The 18,436-nt window shown below is 42.8% G+C and overlaps 2 protein-coding genes across 8 annotated transcripts in view; one reads left to right on the forward strand and one right to left on the reverse strand.

The window, feature by feature from the left end:
- Window positions 1-18,436, reverse strand: part of LOC126076526 (cytidine monophosphate-N-acetylneuraminic acid hydroxylase) — a 509,905-nt gene that overhangs the window by 279,582 nt on the left and 211,887 nt on the right. The gene's annotated exons all lie outside the window — the stretch shown is intronic.
- CARMIL1 (capping protein regulator and myosin 1 linker 1) overlaps window positions 9,555-18,436 on the forward strand; it is a 398,843-nt gene continuing 389,961 nt past the window's right edge. For 2 of the 5 annotated variants that reach the window (XM_049884962.1, XM_049884966.1), the window contains exons 1-2: window positions 9,556-10,048; window positions 15,380-15,477. In XM_049884962.1, coding sequence (XP_049740919.1) covers window positions 10,009-10,048; window positions 15,380-15,477 — 138 coding nt within the window. In that variant the 5' untranslated portion in view covers window positions 9,556-10,008. Of the gene's footprint in view, window positions 10,049-15,379; window positions 15,478-18,436 lie in introns of all 5 variants that reach the window. The other 3 variants (XM_049884977.1, XM_049884971.1, XM_049884969.1) reach the window with 2 other exon arrangements.

Below are 18,436 nucleotides of genomic sequence, written 5' to 3' on the forward strand. Positions count from 1 at the left end.
TCATATCACAGGCAAATAAAATTTTGCTGAAGATAATTACGAAATGGTTGCAGCAGTACACCGGCAGCGAACTGCCAGAAATTCAAGCTGGATTCAGAAGTGTACGTGGAACAAGGGATACCACTGCTGATGTCAAAGGGATCTTGGCTGAAAGCAGAGGACACCAGAAAGATGTTTACCTGTATTTTATTGACTAAGCAAAGGCATTAGACTGTGTGGATCATAACAAATTATTGATAACATTGCAAAGAATGGAAACCCTGGTGGTGTAGTGGTTAAGAGCTACGGCTGCTAACCAAAGGCTGGCAGTTCAAATCCACCAGGTGCTCCTTGGAAACCCTATGGGGCAGTTCTACTCTGTCCTATAGGGTTGCTATGAGTAGGAATCGACTTGATGGCCGTGGGTTTGGTTTGGGGATTATTTAATTCGATGAGGTTTACCAGCTGTACACACCCTTGTTACCACAACCAGAGTCAAAATATAGAACATTTTCATCACTACAAAAAGTTCCCTTGTGCCCCTTAACAGTCAATCTCCTGCCAGCCCCAGTCCCCAGATAACCACTAATCTGCTTTCTGTCACTATGGATTAGATTTGTCTTTATAGAGTTTTACATAAATGATATCCTTTATACGTGTTCTTTTGTGTCAAGGTTCTTTTGCTCAGCATAATATTTTCGAGATTTATCCACGTTACCCCATGGAACATGAGTTCATTCGTTTTTATTGCTGAGTAGTATTCCATTGTATGAATATGCCAGATTCATTTATCCATTCGTCTGTTGTATATTTGTTTCAAGTTTTGGCTATTGTAAATAAAGGTGATATAAACATTCATCTATAAGTTTTTGTGTTGATGTATGTTTTTATTTCAATTGGGTGAATAAATAGGAATGAATTGCAGAGCTGTACGTTAAGTATAAGGAGCCCTGGTGGTGCAGTAGTTAAGCACTCGGCTGCTATATGAAAGGTCAAACCCTACAGCTGCTCAATGGGAGAAAGATGTGGCAGTCTGCTTCCACAGAGATAACAACATTGGAAACCCTACAGGGTAGGGCAGTTCTACTCTGTCCTAAAGGGTCACTATGAGTCAGAATTGACTGGATGGCAATGGGTTTTTTATGTTAAGCATATGACTAACTTTATAAGAAACTTACAAAATCTTTGCCAAAGAAATTGTATCATTTCTCATTTCACCTACAATGTATGAAAGTTCCAGTTGCTCCACATCTTCATCCACACTTAATATTGTCAGTCTTATTTTAACCATTCTTGTGGGTATGATGATATATCAATGTGGTTTTAATAAACATTTCCCTGATGATTAATGATACTGAGCAGCTTTTCATATGCTCATTGGTTATCTGTATATTTTCTTTGAGGAAATGTCTATTCAAATGTTTTGCCCATGTTTTACCAGGTTGTTGCTTTTTTTTTTTTTTATTAATTGAGTTGTAATAGTTCTTTGTATAGCATCCTTTTTCAGGTATACATACTGTAAAAAATGTTCTCCCTTTTCATTTTCTTAACAGTACCATTCGAGAGGTGGTAGCTTTTAATATCGATGAAGTTCAACTTATCAATTTTTTCTTTATGCCTTGTGCTTTATGTATACACCTTGGCATGTATAAAATAATCAACAGATCACATATGTGTGGCCTATTTCTGAAATTTTTATTCCTTTCCATAGATCAATGTTTATTCTTATGCCAGTATCACATGTCATGATTAGCTTTACAGTAAGTCTTGAATTTAGATAGTATAAGTTCTACAACTTTGTTCTTTTTCAAAATAGTTTTAACTATTCTAGGTCCTTCAGATTTCCAACTTGCTGAAAATTTTAGAATAAATTTTAGAATCATCTTGTTAATTTCAACAGGAAATTTTCTTAGGATTTTGATTGGGATTACATTTTTACATTAGCTTCACTGGATCAATTTGAGGAAAAATAGGCAACTGTATTGAGTCTTCCAATTAATGAAAATTGGTATATTCCCTAATTTTTTAGGATTTCTTTACTTTCTCTCAGCAGTATTTTCTGCCTGAAAATAATTAGATGGTGGGTAAAAAGAGGGGAACCTAAACAGTGTTCACTAAGTCAAAGAGATGCAATGTTTGGAGAGGTTGAAATGGATGAAAGCTGTGAGGCAGAGTTCCAAGGAGGAGCGAGATGCACTGAAAAGAGCACCAGGAATCTCCAGAAAGATCCTCTTGAGTTTTTGCTGAGTACTAGACCAGACATGCATAGTGTGAAACTCAACAAGGCCTGACAAAAAACAACTGGGGTTGTAAACTGAACTAGAGCTTGCATGGAGCAGAGAGATATTTGAGTTCTGGTCAACTAAAGTGGGGCGTCGTCTGTTCTCATCCTGGGCATTTAGTGGAGGTCAATAAAAGATAGAAAAAGAAAAGAAAATGAAACTCAAAGTAAGTAGAAGGAACAAATTAACACAGAACAGAGCAGAAATCAATGAAATAGGATATGGACAAATAGTTAAAAAAAAATCAATAAAACAATTTCAGCCAACAACCAGTGAGGAATTGATGCCTGTCAACACCCACATGAAGCCCCAGTTGAGCCTCCAGATGACTGCAGCCTCAGCTCACAGCTTGACTCCAAACGCATGGAAGACTGGAGTCAGAACCACCCAGCCATGCTGTTTTCAAATTTCTGACCCTCAGAAACTACGAAATATTAAAAGATTGTTGTTTTAAGCTGCTATATTTTGGGGTAATTTGTTATGCAGCAATAGACAATTCCTATGGTCTCCTTTATAGCTCTTCTTTTTTCTGTCTACCTATAATTCTTTTTTGTTTTGCAAATTTCTTGAGACAAAATTCACATAATATAAAAATTCATCATTTTAACCACTCTAGAATGTATAATTCAGTGGTTTTTAGTATAGACACAAAGTTCTGCAACCATCACCACAAAGAATTTTACAACATTTTCATCACGCTAAAAAGAAACTTCACACTCTGTATCAGTCACTCCCCATTCCTCCCTCCCCTGGCTCCTGGCAACTGGTATCCTACTTTATCTCTCTGTGGATTTGCCCATTCTGGGCATTTCATATACATGGAATCATACAATGCGTGGCCTTTTGCGTTTGTCTTCTTTTACTTATTCCTATTGTAGCGTACTTCTTTCACTTTTACTTTTACTTCTTTTACATCTTCCTGTTGTAGCATGTATCAGGATTTCATTCGTTTTTATGGCTGAGTAGCATTCCATTGTATGGACATATCACATTTTTTTTATCCATTCACCAGTTGATGGACATTTAGGTTGTTTTCACTGCTTGACTATTATTAACAATGCTGCTATGAATAGTCAAGGTTTTTTGTGGATATACATTCTCAGTTCTCTTAGGTATATATCCAGGAGTGGAATTGCTGGGTCATATGGTAATTATAATGGTTTCCATTTGAGCATGTTTTCATGTGCTTATTGACCATCTGTATATCTTCTGTGGAGAAATGTCTATTCACTTTCTTTAGCTGTTTTTAAAATTGGGTTGTTTGTCTTTTTATTTTTGAGTTCTAAGTGTTATTTACATATTCTGGATTCTAGACTCTTATCAAATATTTGCTTTGCAAATAGTTTTTCCCATTCTGTGGGGTGTCTTCAAGAGAGGCATATTTAAGAAAGTATTGCATTTATTATTTTCTGAAAAGGTTCAGTTAAACACTGAACCTTCTAAAAAATTGAATTGATTCAATTAATTCACCATCTGCTATATGGCAGGCAGTGGGCTAGTTGTAGGGCAATCAAAGATTGCCTGTGACCTTCCTCCTGGAGAAGAAGGTTCTTGAGGCTGGGAGGCGCCACCAAAATCAAAACCAAAACCAAACCCAGTGCCCTGGAGTCGATTCCGACTCATAGTGACTCTATAGGACAGAGTAGAACTGTCTCCATAGAGTTTCCAAGGAGCACTTGGCGGATTTGAACTCCCGTCCCTTTGGTTAGCAGCAATAGCATTTAACCACTACCCCACCAGGGTTTCCAGGAGGTGCCAAGCCTTGGTTATTCCTTGGTTATTTTTACACTTCCTGTGGAACCTAGCCGAGAAGCCTCGTAAAGTGGCATTGCATAGTAAAATAAACATTGGTCTGAAAACCTCACATTCTAAGTTTGACCCTTAACTCTGAAGAGCTATGTGACTTTGGGCAAGTCACTCTACACATCTGGACTTGTTTCTTCATTGTGATAAAGATACAGTAATTACACTTTCTAACCCAAAGGGTCTCTGCCTGGCTCAAATAAGCCAAACCCTTACTTCCTGACTTGTCAGAGGTCATCAGCTTCAGATGCACCGTTGATTAGACAGCAGATTTTGTATTAGTATTGGGGTTGGGGTGTGAGTGCGTGAGGCCGACTGTCCACATCAATTATAGAAGCATTCTGACTTCATTAAGATGAGAAAAAGGTACGTCTTTGAATTAAGGCAGTATGGTGTCTATCAAAGTGCTTGGGCATTCTGAAAATGAGAAATGGTTGTACAAGCCTGAGCTCTGATCATAGCATCCTCAAACAGATGTTGTATGAATTAATGATGGATGGAACTGATTTTCTTCCTTCTTGCTCAGACACATCTGTCAAGGATTTTTTTTTCCTGCTTTTTTGGAAAAAAAATGGATATTTCAAATATACACAAAAGTAGAGAGCAATGAACTCTCATGTAGCAGTTATCCAGCCTCAACAAAAACCAACTCATCTCAGATAGTGCTTCCTCTATATCCCCATCCAATCCCCTCCCTCATGGATAGACGCAAATCTCAGATCATCTTCTGTAAATACTTCAGAGGATTGCTGTTTAATAACCATTTACTTCCCACTGCCACTCATACTTCCCAGAGATGCTTGCAAGGTCAGGCTTGTATTCCTGTTGATGTTATGGCTAAACTGCCCTCCAGTTGGCCCCTGACTCATGGTGACTCTGGGTACAAGGGAATGAATCGCTGCCCAGTCCTGCATCATCCCCAATTGGTCGCAGATCGGCTGTTTCAATCTATAGGGTTTTCGCTGGATGGTTTTTGGAAGGACATCCCCAGGCCTTTCTTCCTAGTCTGTCTTAGTCTAGAAGCTCCACGACAACACGTAAGCCTCCACTGAAAAAACGTCAGGTGGTGGCTGTGCCTGAAGCATGTTGGCCAGGAATCCAACCCTGGTCTCCTGTGTGGAAGGGAAGAATTCTACCACTGAACTGCATACTTCTCCTGACAGAGCTACATTTACCCAGTTGAGATATTTAACGGGGCCCTACCCAACTGTGGAAATCCCGGTGGTGTAGTGGTTAAGAGCTATGCCTGCTAACCAAAAGGTCAGCAGTTTGAATCTACCAGGCACTTCTTGGCAACTCTATGGGGCAATTCTACTCTGTCTTATAGGGTCACTATGAGTTGGAATCTACTGTACTGCAGTGGGTTTGGTTTTGGGTTTTTTTTACCCAACTGTGGTTACTAAGGGTGGCAAGTTAGTCTTCAAATCATTACTTGAAGAGCAGACTGGCTGCTGCTACTCACATTCTTAGTACCTTCCAGTTTTTAAAACCATTTCTCAAAGCAGCAGGCAAAATCAGGAACTGACCTTATTAGGTTTGTATCTTTTTTGTTTGCTGGCCGATTTCCTAATTTTTTTTTTTACTTCCCTGGGCTTAATCACTATGTTAAATTATAGAGACAGTAAGTATTTTCAGCAGATTATTTTATTCAGAAATTCTGTTTTCACCATGATGCACTACCTAATGTATATAATATACATACGAATACATGCCCATGCATTAAAATAAAAATCCATGTACGATTTTCCGAAATAATTTTGTTTCTCAGCGCGTTCAATTTCTTATCACTGCATTCCACTCCTTAAAAGTTCAAGTGCAGCAGAGAGTCCCAGAAAAAAGGTTTTCTCTTACTTTCTTACAGGGTTCAGTGCTAGTTGTGATACTCAAACACACCCACACATAATTATTCACTTAGATGAAGCTGTAGCTAACCGTATTTATAGTGGCAATTAGTTGTATGTTTTTTTTTTTTAGTGGTTTACCAGTAGCTGTTGACTGATTTTGATTCATGGTGACTCCACGTGTTCAGAGTACACTTGCGCTCCATAGCGTTTCCAATGGCTGACTTTTCAGAAGTAGAAGACCCGGACTTTCTTCCAAGGTGCCTCTGGGTGGACTTGAACCTCTGACTCTGCTGTTAGCAGCTGAGCATGTTAATCATTTGCCCCACCCAGGGACTCCACAGTGGTTTAATTACTCTTTGAATCAAGACTATTAAAAAAACAAAAACCAAACTCAAACCTGTTGAGTTGATTCTGACTCAGCTGCTCTATAGTACAGAGTAGAACTGCCCCATAGGGTTTTCAAGGCTGTAATCTTTATGGAAGATGCCACAGCTTTCTCCCTTGGAGCAGCTAGTGGGTTCAAACTGCTGACCTTGTGGTCAGCCGCCAAGCACTTAACCACTGTGCCACCAGAGCTCCTTCAAGACTATATCACAACAACAACAAAAAAAACTATTGCCGTTGAGTCGATTCTGACTCCTAGCAACCCTATAGGACAGAGTAGAACTGCCTCATAGGGTTTCCAAGGAACGCCTGTTGGATTTGAACTGCTAACCTTTTGGTTAGCAGCCGAGCCACTGTGCCACCAGGGCTGGGGATAAACTTACAAATATTGAAGTGGGAGGGGGAGGTACAGTGAGGAAGCTTTGCAGCATTAGGAGGGTGGGCAGATTTCAGTCAACAGGCACTCACTTCACCATATGAACTGCACTCTCTAAGCTGGCACCGTGGGTGAGTTGTACCAGTGCTGTTCACTGCTTGTTGGGTTTAACACCTTTATAAACAGTACTCCTTGGCGTTCTCGGCTTGCTTTTCTGACACATATTTGAGTTTTGCACCCAAGAGATCAACGACTTTGTTGCCATAATCAGTCAGTCATTTTCGAGTGTTGAGATAAGAGATTCATTTGAATCCACCTCTTCAGATGCGCGGGAGACAATCAGGATCCTGCTGCCCTGAAAAAGATTCTTTTATTGAAACCCAGCTATCTTTAAAAGAAGCCAGGGACCACTGAATTACAGGGCCACCATACAGCCTTCCCTTTATTCTTTCCACCACTCCAGGCCACAGATAAAAAAAAAAAAAAAAAAAAAAAAAATTTGTCCTTATTTTCACGAATCACCACGTGGTTTGGAAACTTTGGGGCACTTTCTGAAACTTCATTGGTATATGCCAGAAAAATCCTCAACACACACTGCTGAACTAAAGAATGGTTTTGAGATATTAATTTCTCTTTACTGCAGAAAAAAAGATATTTAGTGAATTACAGAAATGTCTACCTTTGAGAAAAACAGTGGGGGCCTGAGGACGCTGATCTCTTAAAAAAAAAAATCAGTTAAGGAATGCTTATTGAACAACTACTTTGCACAAGGCTGTTGTTGAGGTTGGAAAGTCTAAGACAAAATCCTGCCTTCACTGACTATCCTCTTGTTGGGCAGACAAACCCAAACTGAGGCAACAAGGCAAGTGTTAAGTAGTAAAACCATGCAACTACACTAGCAAAGTAAGAAGGCATTGCATGGCCAGGCTTGCAAAAGGGTGTTTCAGGCTATATATTCTTGTGGTTTAGAGCATCGGCATCGCAAAAAAAAAAAAAAAAAAAAAAAAAGCCAAACCCCTTCCCCTTAAGTTGATTCAGACTCATGATACCTCCATGTGTTACAGGGTAGAATTGCTCTTTAGGCTTTTCTTGGCTGCAATCTTTACGGAAAGCCTTGGAAGTGCAATGGTTAAAGCACTCAGCTGCTCACCCAAAATTCGCCTGTTCCAACTCTCTGCGAAAGAAAGATGTGGTACTCTGCTTCCGGAAAGATTTAGACTTTGAAACCCTATGGGGCAGTCCTGCTCTGTGCTATAAGGTGCTAGGAGTCCGAATCAACTCTACGGCAATGAGTTTGGTTTGGTTTGGTTTAGGCATCTTTGGGGAAAAACCCCTAGTTGACACAAAAGGTTTGCGCTGGACTGCTGACCTAAAGGTTGGTGGGTCTAACCCACTGAGCCATACCGCAGAAGGAAGACCTGGTGGCCATCTGCTTCCATAAAGATTACAGCCAAAAACACCCTAAGGAGTTGTTGTACTCTGTACCACATCGAGTCCTCACAAGTGGGAATCAACTGCACAGCAACTAACAATAACAATTTTTACTGGCTAAACCATCAACCTTTAGGTTAGCAGTCGAGGGCAAACCTTTGTGTCACCCCAGGGACCTAGAGGGGTCACAGTCGTGTGGAAAAAAGCACTGGAAAATCTTCACAAGAAAGTATGACATTGAACTGGGGATTAAAACACAGATAAGAATCAGATACCCTTAAGGGGAAGGGAGGAAGCCAAGAGCGAGTCTGGGAGAGAGTGAGTCGAGTTTGGTTGCGCCGTGAGTGGGAGAGGTCAGAAGGCAGCAAAAAAAGAGCCAGACCGGTAAATTCCTTAACGCCTGGCTGAGGGGCTGAGAGGTAGTCTTCTGGACTCCAACGTCGACAGCAGTTTTTAGAACCTGACTGCAAAAGCGTGGGATTCCCTTTCCTTTTCTCCTTCCCCTCTTTAAGTACATAAAAAAAAAAAAAAAAAAAGGAACCTGATTTTACAGTCAAGGACATTCCCCGCCGCCTGGCGATAAAGGCAGCGACTGAGACGCACGCCAGAATTCTTGGCCCTGAAGTTGTCTCTCCGAGGGTGGAGCTCAAGGAAGTGGAGCTCAGGGAAGTGGGAGGGGATTGGGCCAGGTAAAATCAGATTTATTCCGGCTTTTGAGAATTAATGTTCAGCTCGCCAAATATGCCCGGGGGAGGGAAGGGTAGGTGGCGACGCTCCACCGCGACAGAAGGGCACTTTCTGAGGCGCTCTCACTATTCCAATGTCTGAGATTGCAAACGGCGGCTGCGAAGCACACGCTGAGCACACAAAAGTGTTTTCCCACCATATGGTTAGTGTTTCCAGATTTCGTCTAGCTCTTGTTCACAAGAAACGAGAAATTAATAACGCCGATGAAATGACAACATGTCACAGGGAGGACTGAAGAATAATGAGTACGTTATTAAAGGGTCCCAGAGAGAACCAGTTTCTGCGCAGACGGGTCGGTTTGCAGAATCTGCAGTCTCCGGTCCTGTCGCTCTTTCCGCCTGCCCGGAGGTGGGGACAGGGAATCGGGAAGCCCCTGCACACCGGCTCTCCTTCCTCGCAGCCAGCAGATGGCTCCCGGGCTCTCTCTCCTGCTCCCTCGCCCCCTCGCCAAACGCACGGCTTTTGCGGGTTAGGAGGGAGGCTGCGAGTAGGGGTGCAGAGCCCGCAGCCACAGGGCAGCGGCCCTCGCAGCTTCTCCCAGGATTGCGCCCTGCGCGGGTTACCGAGCGCCCGGGGCGCACGCGGGAGGCCAGCCTGGGACCCGTGCGGAGGCCGGCTCTCGCGAGGTGAGGAGGAAACGCAGGAGGAGGAGAAGAAGGAGGAGAAGGAGGAGGGCCGGCGTTGCCCCCGCCCCGCCAGAGCTCGGCAGGAGAGCTCGGAAACCTTCCTCTCTGCCCGCCGCTCTCCCCGCCTCTCCCCACGCCTTCCGCTTTCACCTAGGGCCGTAGGTGCGGCGCGGAGCTGGGCGGGAGCTGGCGCCGGTGGAGCCGCGCCGCCGCGGGGAGCTAGCCGGAGGAGGAGCCGGCACCGCAGCCGCCCGCGCCCAGCGCCCGCAGCGAGCCCGCCGGCTCCGCGTTCCGCCGCCGGGAACTGCGAGGAGGCGTCATGTAGCCTCCGCAGCAAACCCATCTCAGATTTGCAACTCTTTTTTTTTTGGTGGGGTAGGGGGCGCGGCAAAATTGTATCTCCGCCCCCCTCCCTTTCTTGCCGGTTCCAATTTACAAGCTGCTTTTGCCTCTCTTGAAAAAACTGAGGGGGTCGGACGGGGGGGCCCATAAATCAGACTTGAACTTGCAACGCCCCCCGCACCTAGAGGTCAACCATGACCGAGGAGAGCTCCGAAGTGCCCAGAGAGTTGACAGGTAAGACTCGAGCGGTTGTTGATTTTCCATCTCCGTCTGCGTTCTCCTCACCTCCACCTCCCTTCACACTTCTGCCTTCCGGCAGGTCCCGCGAAGTCTAGGTGCTGTAGGTCGGAGTGGCGTTGGGCAGGGTCGCTGGGGGGCGCAGGGAACTTTGCTCCCATCCGACTCCTTGAAAAGCCAGGTGGAGAGGGATCGGGAGCCCCGGGAGGGCTTTCCGCTGGTCGGCTGGGAGCATCGGGCGCTTCCTCCTGCCCCAGCGAGGGGGTCGAAGTTACCAGAAGAAGGGGGTGGGCTGCTCCGATTTGTGAGTTCTGGAAGCGAGGAGAACCCTTTACAGCGTCCAGTCCACTGCCCCAAACTCGGGGAAATCCAGGGAAGCCAAGCCGAAGCATTGCAGGCAGCCGCACAGTAGGTCGTCTCTGGCTCGCGTCAGGCATCCCCCCCATGCCCCGGGAATATCTCATAGGAGGGGCCCCTCTGACATACAGACTTGGGGGAGGGGGCCCTAGGCTGCTGTAAAGACTGAGGCTGGCAAGGCGTGGCTTGGTTTAGCTAGCTGGGAGCGAAAGGGTTACAGGGCTGACGCAAACTCGGGCCAGGAAATCGAGGGTTAATGATAAAAGCTTTATTTTAATAATGATTAACCTACCAATTATCCTTATCCAGGATCTCTTAGGAAACCAGTGTTTGGTACCCATGCAGGGTGATCCATTGTGTGAATCTCTTGAGACTGCGGGGGTGGGGGGTGAGTTTTAAGTCTTGGGGTTTAACTTAATTATCGAGAGGGTTAAAATGGCAGAGCTAAAATGGAATGGGGAGAGTGTTCTGAAAACCCAGCGTTTCAGCTTGTGTTTATGTATGTGTGTATGTAGCATGTTGTATGGTAACGCGATATATATATATGTTTGTGTGCGCGTGTGTTTTGAGCCCCAGTGACCTATATTCCTTACTGTACCATCCTTGGCACACTGGACAGCCTACAGCGCAGAAAGAGAATGTTTACTCAGTGCCGACCATAAGAGGAAGTTCTGAGCGCCCATTCATCTGCATTTGTGGAATTTGCCCCTCCGCTTCTCCTTGTAGCCATAATACTTCCAAGGAATGTGTGTGCGCTCCTCTATAGTGACTGCTAACACAGCAGGTAAAACTTGATGTAAAGAAGCTGTTGCCAAGTTCGCATGGAGGTCCCTGCTTGTGCTGAATAAAAAACAACCTGGCCCTTTACCCGAATGTAGGATAGGAATTCCCGCCCCCCCCATATACTCCCCAATTCTAGTGGAAGTTGCCCCTGAGATAAAACATCAGGTGTCTTTGCTAGAGTAAGTGGTCCATCCGGTTCTGAGAGGCTGAAACATTTCCAGTACCCCACCCGGAAGAGAAAACAAAGGCCCAGAGGCTGGGAAGATGCTTCCAGAGGTCCTGAGAGAGAGCTCATACTTACAAAGCACTAGTCTCACTGGTCAGAAGATAAGAATGAGGAAAGAGGCTGGCAGATTTTTCATTCGTGGAATGAGTTGTCCTTGAGCCTGGTAATGAGAAGTGGAGGTTATTACCTAGGCCCCAGAGAGACGATGGTGAAAGATGAGGTGGAAATAAAGTACCTGATTTATACTGATGGTTCTCAAAATAAATACTTTGGTATATATTAAAAGTTGAAATGGACCCTTTCTTAGAATTTTTTTTTCTCAACTATTGCCTGTCTTACATGTCTCTCTTCCAAATGATACATACTTTTGTCATTTGCCTGATGCCATGCTCTGGGAGTTTAAATGGTCTAATTTGGCAGGTTTAGGGGAAACTTCTGCGCTGGCTTTTTCTCTCTCTAATTTCAGGTGCTCCCAGGAGTTCTGCTCTGGTGCACTCAAAATGGCCACCCTGTTTGAAAAGCTCAGTACATTCCCCTAAACGAATGCCTCAGTGTTTTTTAAATATGGATTGTGTATCTTTCTGAAATTAATATAGGCTTTTTGTAGAACAATTTAAAATGCAGGGAAGAATAAAGAATAAGAAAAAAACAACATGCATGAAGAAGTTCTACCCTGTCATATAGGGTTGCTATGAGTCGTGATCCACTCGAAGACAACGGGTTTGGTTTGGTTTGGTCACCCATATTACCACTGAGAGATAGGCACTTTGAACCTGCTGGTAGTTGACTTTCCAGCCTCTTTTTGCACAAGCATATATTTGTGAGTCAAGTCTATTTCAGATGCCCATGTCCCACCACCAAAATTAGGGGCACTTTGATGCACTTTGATGTTCTTTTTTAGGGGAGGGAGGAGTAGTAGCCTGGGTGCGTTTTTTGAGCTCTGATAAGATAGCTGCATAGAGAACTCACAATTCAGCGAGCTCCCCCGCAGGTTCCTTTCTCGCAAACATTCCACCTCATTTTTCTTCCCTGAACATGCTGTGCTTTCTCATGGTTCCATGTTCTTTACGCTGACGACGCCCTTTCCTCCCCTTTTCACTGCTCTTATCTAAGGTGGTGGCTCTAAACTTTCTGGAAGTTGTGTTCCCAGTAACAAAATTTTGATCACCCCTTAACAAACAGCTGCTGATTTGTTAATCATACCCATATTTCATTCATTGTGTAAATTCCAGAATGTACACTGAAATATACATTGCGAAAAGAGGTAAAAATTCTCCCATTTTCTTCCTGCATCTCAATGGATTGTGTTGTACCCTTCACTTTGGAAACCTGTGGTGATACATACCACCCATCATGAAGATGGCGCAGTACTGGGCAACATTTTGTCCTGTTATACATAAGGTAGCAATGAGGCAACTAACAACAAGAATTTAGATACCAGTGGCCTATGCCTTGGTCCTTCAAGATTCAGCTCAAGTGTCCCCCCGTCCCAGAAACCTTCATGTGCCTTCTGATTCATGATTCCTTGGTACTGTGTGCAGATTGGTTTAATGGCACCCATCTTTCTCCTTCACTAGACTGTAAACTCCTGCCAAAGACAGGGGCCATCACTATCCCAGCACCTAATAGTGTACCTGGCACACATGAGGTACTCTTTTTTTTTTTAATTTATTTAATTTTTTTTGTCATTGTTGAGACTATAAACAGCAGAACATGCACCAATTCAACAATTTCTAGACATACAGTTCAATGACATGGATTCCATTTTTCAAGTTGCGCATCCATTCTCACCTCATTTTCCAAATTGTTCTTCCCCCATTAACATAAACTCACTGCTCCCTGTTCCTATCTAATCTTTGAGTTGCTGATGTCAGTTTGATCCCACATAGATAGATCTTAAAAGAGCACAGTGCTTAAGGCAGACCTTACTGGTTAAACTAAACTATCATTTGGTGTTAAGAAGACTTCAGGGCATATATTTGGTTTAAGGTTTAAAGATTATCTCAGGGTAGTAGTTTTGGGGGTTCATCCAGCTTGCAGGACTTAGAAGGTACTCTCATGTACATATATTTGTTGAATACATGAATAAACAAAACAAAAATACGTGTAAAATGCAGAATATAGTACTACGGACACCTAGTGGAGGGAGTTATTAACCCTAGGGAAATTGAGGGAGAGTTTACAAAGGGATGTGCCCCTTGAGATGGATTTTAAAGAATAAGTAGAATGTAATCACGATGAGAATAGGAAAAGGATATTCCAGGAAAGAAAATAGTATATACAACAGCCTGGGGACACAAAAAGATGGAGATGTTAGGGATGATTGGATCTTAGAATGTGTACCGGTAACATTAAATGAGAAGATGAGAAAGAGCTTGAATGGCACGCTCTTTCTCATCTTCTCAGTTTGGGTTCATCTTGTTGATGAAAGATGACTGTACTCCTTGGAGAATTTTAGACCGGGAGTGACATGATCAGACTCATGATTTTGGAAGTGTCTCTTTGGTTATGGAGTGAATAGTCGGTTGATAGGTTGGAGGCCATGAACTTAGCCTCAGGGACTGAATGCAGGGTCATGCCCAAGGGATCAAAAGCTGTTCAGGAGGTAGATTCTAGAAGATTTGGTGACTGACTCCCTATCTGAGAGAAAGGTGTTGGGGATAACCAAGATTTCTAGCTTCATAATTGGCCGTAAGAGGAGCAGGGATGATCGTGAGTTTGGTTTTGGATCGGGTTTAGTTTGGGGTATCATGGAAGTCCCAGGAAGTCCATCTTGCCTTCATTCAAATTTTCAGCTCTCTCCTTTCCTGTGTTTCTCCCATTCTGTTCTTTTGATTGCTGTAGGGGAGGCTTTGCACTTTGGGGTGTGGTTTTATGATAATTTTGGAAGGACAGATGGCTGGGAGTGTCCTTCCCTGGCTAAATCATTTGGCCCAGTTCTGGCTCTTTGCCAAATTTCTCAACCTTTTCCTTGTCAAGGCACTCAAAGAGAAGGATAATATCTGTATGGCACTGTGATCAACAGAGGCTGCTGGGGGTCAGAGGTGACCAGCCCAAGGGCTGAGTGAATTTAGGAATTCCTGTTGTATATTGGGGGCATTGACGGTTCAGTGATGGGAGAATCGGGTTTTATCCCTAGCCAGTGCACCTCATGTTCCACCACCACCTGTCAGTGGAGGCTTGCAGTGTTGTTATGATGCCGAATAGGCTTCAGAGGAGCTTCCAGACTAAGAAGGCCTAGGGAGAAAGGCCTGAGGATCTACTTCTGAAAATCGGCCAATAAAAACCCTGTGGATCACAAAGGTCTAGTCCCTGACTGATCATAGGGATGATGTAGGACCAGGCAGCATTTAGTTCTGGGGTCAGCATGAGTTGGGGTCTGACTCGAGAGCAGCCAACATCAACAACAATTCTGCTTATGGTCTACATGCAATATAGCATTCAATCTTACCGCCCTACATTTCTCCTTTTTTTTTTCTTGTGTGTGCGTCCTGTTTTCTCAACAATATTATATTATGCCTCGTAAAAACCCAAACCTATTGCCACTGAGTCAATTCCAACTCATAGCGACCCAATAGGACAGAGTAGAAATACCTCATAGGGGTTCTAAGGAGCGGCTGGTGGATTCGAACTGGTGGTGACCTTTTGGTTAGCAGCTGAGCTCTTAACCACTGCTCCCCCAGGGCTCTTCCTGCCCTACATGGGCTAGGGTTATGTCATATGCTTTCATATTTGCCTCAGCATCTGAGCACATGTTATAAGGCACACAGGTATTCATTAAATATTTGATGACTGATAACTGTCAGGCTTGTGTAAATAAGCAAATAAAATAACACAATAATAATAATAAAATAAAAGAGAATAGTAATAAACACAAAAATTTTCCTCCAAATGCTCTTTCCTCCCCAGTGCTTTTTTTCTTATTAGTGGAAGACTATAATGAAACTTTCCCCTTCTTTCAGAAAGCATAAAGGATGTCATTGGCAGAAAGATAAAAATTGCGGTGAAGAAGAAAGTAAAGTTGGAAGTCAAGGGAGACAGAGTTGAAAACAAAGTGCTGGTAAGGACTGTCATTTATTTTTCTTCAAATGTTTGGAAGTGAAAGTGTTTTTTCCCTCCATTGTTTAGATTGCTTAATTTTCATGCAACGCTAACTCTGTGTTTTCTATGCTGTTTCAGAAGGTCTGAGGACCTTTTTGTCCTAGGTTAATTGGAATATTTGTTCACTGGAAGCTAAAGGTAGGGCAATTTAAATTTTAGAGCTTTTAAAAATTGTATTTCTCCAAGCTGTAATCATCACCCGTATTTAGGTCATCACCTAGAGCTTGCTTTCATATTAGTTTGATGTTCAGTGAACTCATTTATTATCTTGGCTGTTATGACTGATTATATGACTTTATTTGTAAGGACTTAAGGGAGGGGGTTTTAAATATTCATCACGTCAGTTTAATTATTTATTTAAATTTTCTTAAATGTTATGCTTGCGTCTACCTTCTGGGTGGCGATCTGAGTATTTGAACCAAGCATTCGGCATTTTACATACTTTTTTGGTGTTTCAGAGGGAAATGACTGCTGAAGGCAGGATCTGCTCTGCTCACACTGGACTTGGGATTCCTTTCAGCTTGTGAGAGGCAGGCTGTGGGGCTGAGGGGTCGAACCCTTTGGGGCACAGGGTTCTTTGGGAGTCATCAGTGACTGGGCTGTACCTTTAGAATCTCGGTTGAGATTACCAGTTGAGGCTTGCATGATTTCAGCGGAGCTTCCACACTAAGATGCACTAGGAAGAAAGACCTGGTGATATTCTGAAAATCAGCCAGTGAAAATCCTATGGGTCCCAATGGTGTGATCAGCAACCAATCAATCACGGTGATGGCAAAGAAGCATTGTGCACGAGGTCACCTTGAGTTGGGGGTTCACTCGACGGCAGCTACCCGTAACAACAACGTTGAGCTTGTGGTGGACCTAAATTTAAATTTAGGTGACTAAATCTTGTTTGTGTTGGAGAGAATAGTCCGTCTAACTTTATCACGAACATTTTCGAAAATAAAGTAGAAAATGATATATTGCACCCTTGTGTGTTTCTCATCCAGCGTCCACAATTTTCAGCATTTTACCAATAAGGTTTTATTTATCTTCTGTGCATGTTTTTCCCTCCCCCGACTTATTTTAAAACAAATCTCAAGCATATTTCATTGAAAGAGTCTTTTTAATATATACTTTCTTCAGTTGAAGTTGCGACAGAATTCGAAGTACTTTTCTGATAACAACTGTTTTGAGAATCTTTTAAACTATCTTAATTCCAGGCTATGTGACTGCCTCTCCTGGTAGATGTAAGGATTGTGTTCTTGATGGATGAGTTTTTTTTTTCCCCCCTAAATTTTATTTATTTTGTTGTTGTTGAAAATATACACGACAAAACCTACCCCAATTCGACAGTTTCTATGTGTACAATTCAGTCACATTGATTGCAGTCTTACCGTTTTCACCCTCCTTTTCTGAGTTGTTCTTCCCTCCTTAAGAGAAACTCACTGCCCCTTAAGGTTCCTATCTAACCTTTCAAGTTGCCATTGTTGACTGAAGACTTTTGTCTGCAGTCTGTATATAGGTCAGGATGGCAGAGGCAATGACGTGGAAAACTTGAATTACTTTTGCCCTGCAATTAAATGTGCTAATGTATCTAGCGTAATTAAGGTTATCATTAGCAGAAGTGATTTGTGCCATCATTCTGTTTTATTTAGCTTTGATAAAGAGTAAGTTTTTAAAAACTATGTTTTATTTAATGTTGTTAAACCATAGGGTTTGGAGATGATAGTGCAGAGAGAAGAAATTTGTTTTTTTCCCTTGCTGTTTTGTATGTTCAAAGTAAATCTTTGTTTATGTAGTTACTTTAGCGGATGGACCCGCCTTCATATTAAGTTAAATATTAGAAGCAGTGTTTGCTACAACAGCCTTTAAAATGGTACTTTGTACAATTTGGTATGGACATTATTGATTACACTAAGAATAAGTGCATGTCAAGACAGAAATTTACAATGTTACATTTTCGAAGACAAATTTAAATCAGGGCTTTGAACTGGTTCATTCTGTCTTAGATGCCTGCTGAGACTTTGGATTTCCACCCCAGATATACTGAATCAGAATCTATATTTTAAAAAATTCCCAAGCCAGTCTTATGTATAATAAATTTTGAGAACCACTGCTCTGCTACTGGTTCTCATAATTGGTCCCTAACCAGCAGTATTAGCGTTGCCTGCGAATTAGAAATGCAAATTCTCAGCAGGGGTTCTAACCAGAATGAACTGTTTGAAGCCCTGATTTAAATGCACAACATATTAAAGTTGTTGTTGTTACGTCCCATCAAGTTGGTTCCAACTCATAGCGACCCTATTGGACAGAGTAGAACGGCTTCAAAGGGTTTCCAAGGAGCGGCTGGTGGATTTGAACTGCCAACTTTTTGGTTAACAGCTGAGCTCTTAACCACTATGCCACCAGGGCTCCTATATTAAAAATAGCACCATTTAAAAATAGTTATGACGACTGCTGTGGCAGGGATCACAACAGAGGGTCTGGAACAGAGCAGGAGAAGACTGTAGAACAAAATTCAGATTCACAAAACAGACACAAGTGACCAGGCTTGCTGTTCTGACAGAGACTGGAGAAACCCTGAGAGTATGGCCCCCAGGCACCTTTTTAACTTAGTACTGAAGTCACTCCTGAAGTTCACCCTCTAGCCAAAGATCAGACGGGTCTATAGGGCCAACAATAACACATGTGAGGGACGCGCTTCATAGTTCAATCATGTATACGATATTAATGGGCACAGCAGCCCAAAAGCAAATATAAGAAGGCAGGAAGGAACAGGAAAGCTGTATCAATGGAAACAGAGAACCTGGGGTGGGGAGGGGGAGAGCATTGACACATTGCGGGGTTGGCAACCAATGTCACAAAACAATTTGCGTGTTAACTGTTTAATGAAAAACTAATTTGCTGTGTAAACTTTCACCTAAATCATAATGAAG

The sequence above is a fragment of the Elephas maximus genome, chromosome 1, assembly GCF_024166365.1.
Source record: "Elephas maximus indicus isolate mEleMax1 chromosome 1, mEleMax1 primary haplotype, whole genome shotgun sequence".
Classification (NCBI taxonomy): domain Eukaryota; kingdom Metazoa; phylum Chordata; class Mammalia; order Proboscidea; family Elephantidae; genus Elephas; species Elephas maximus.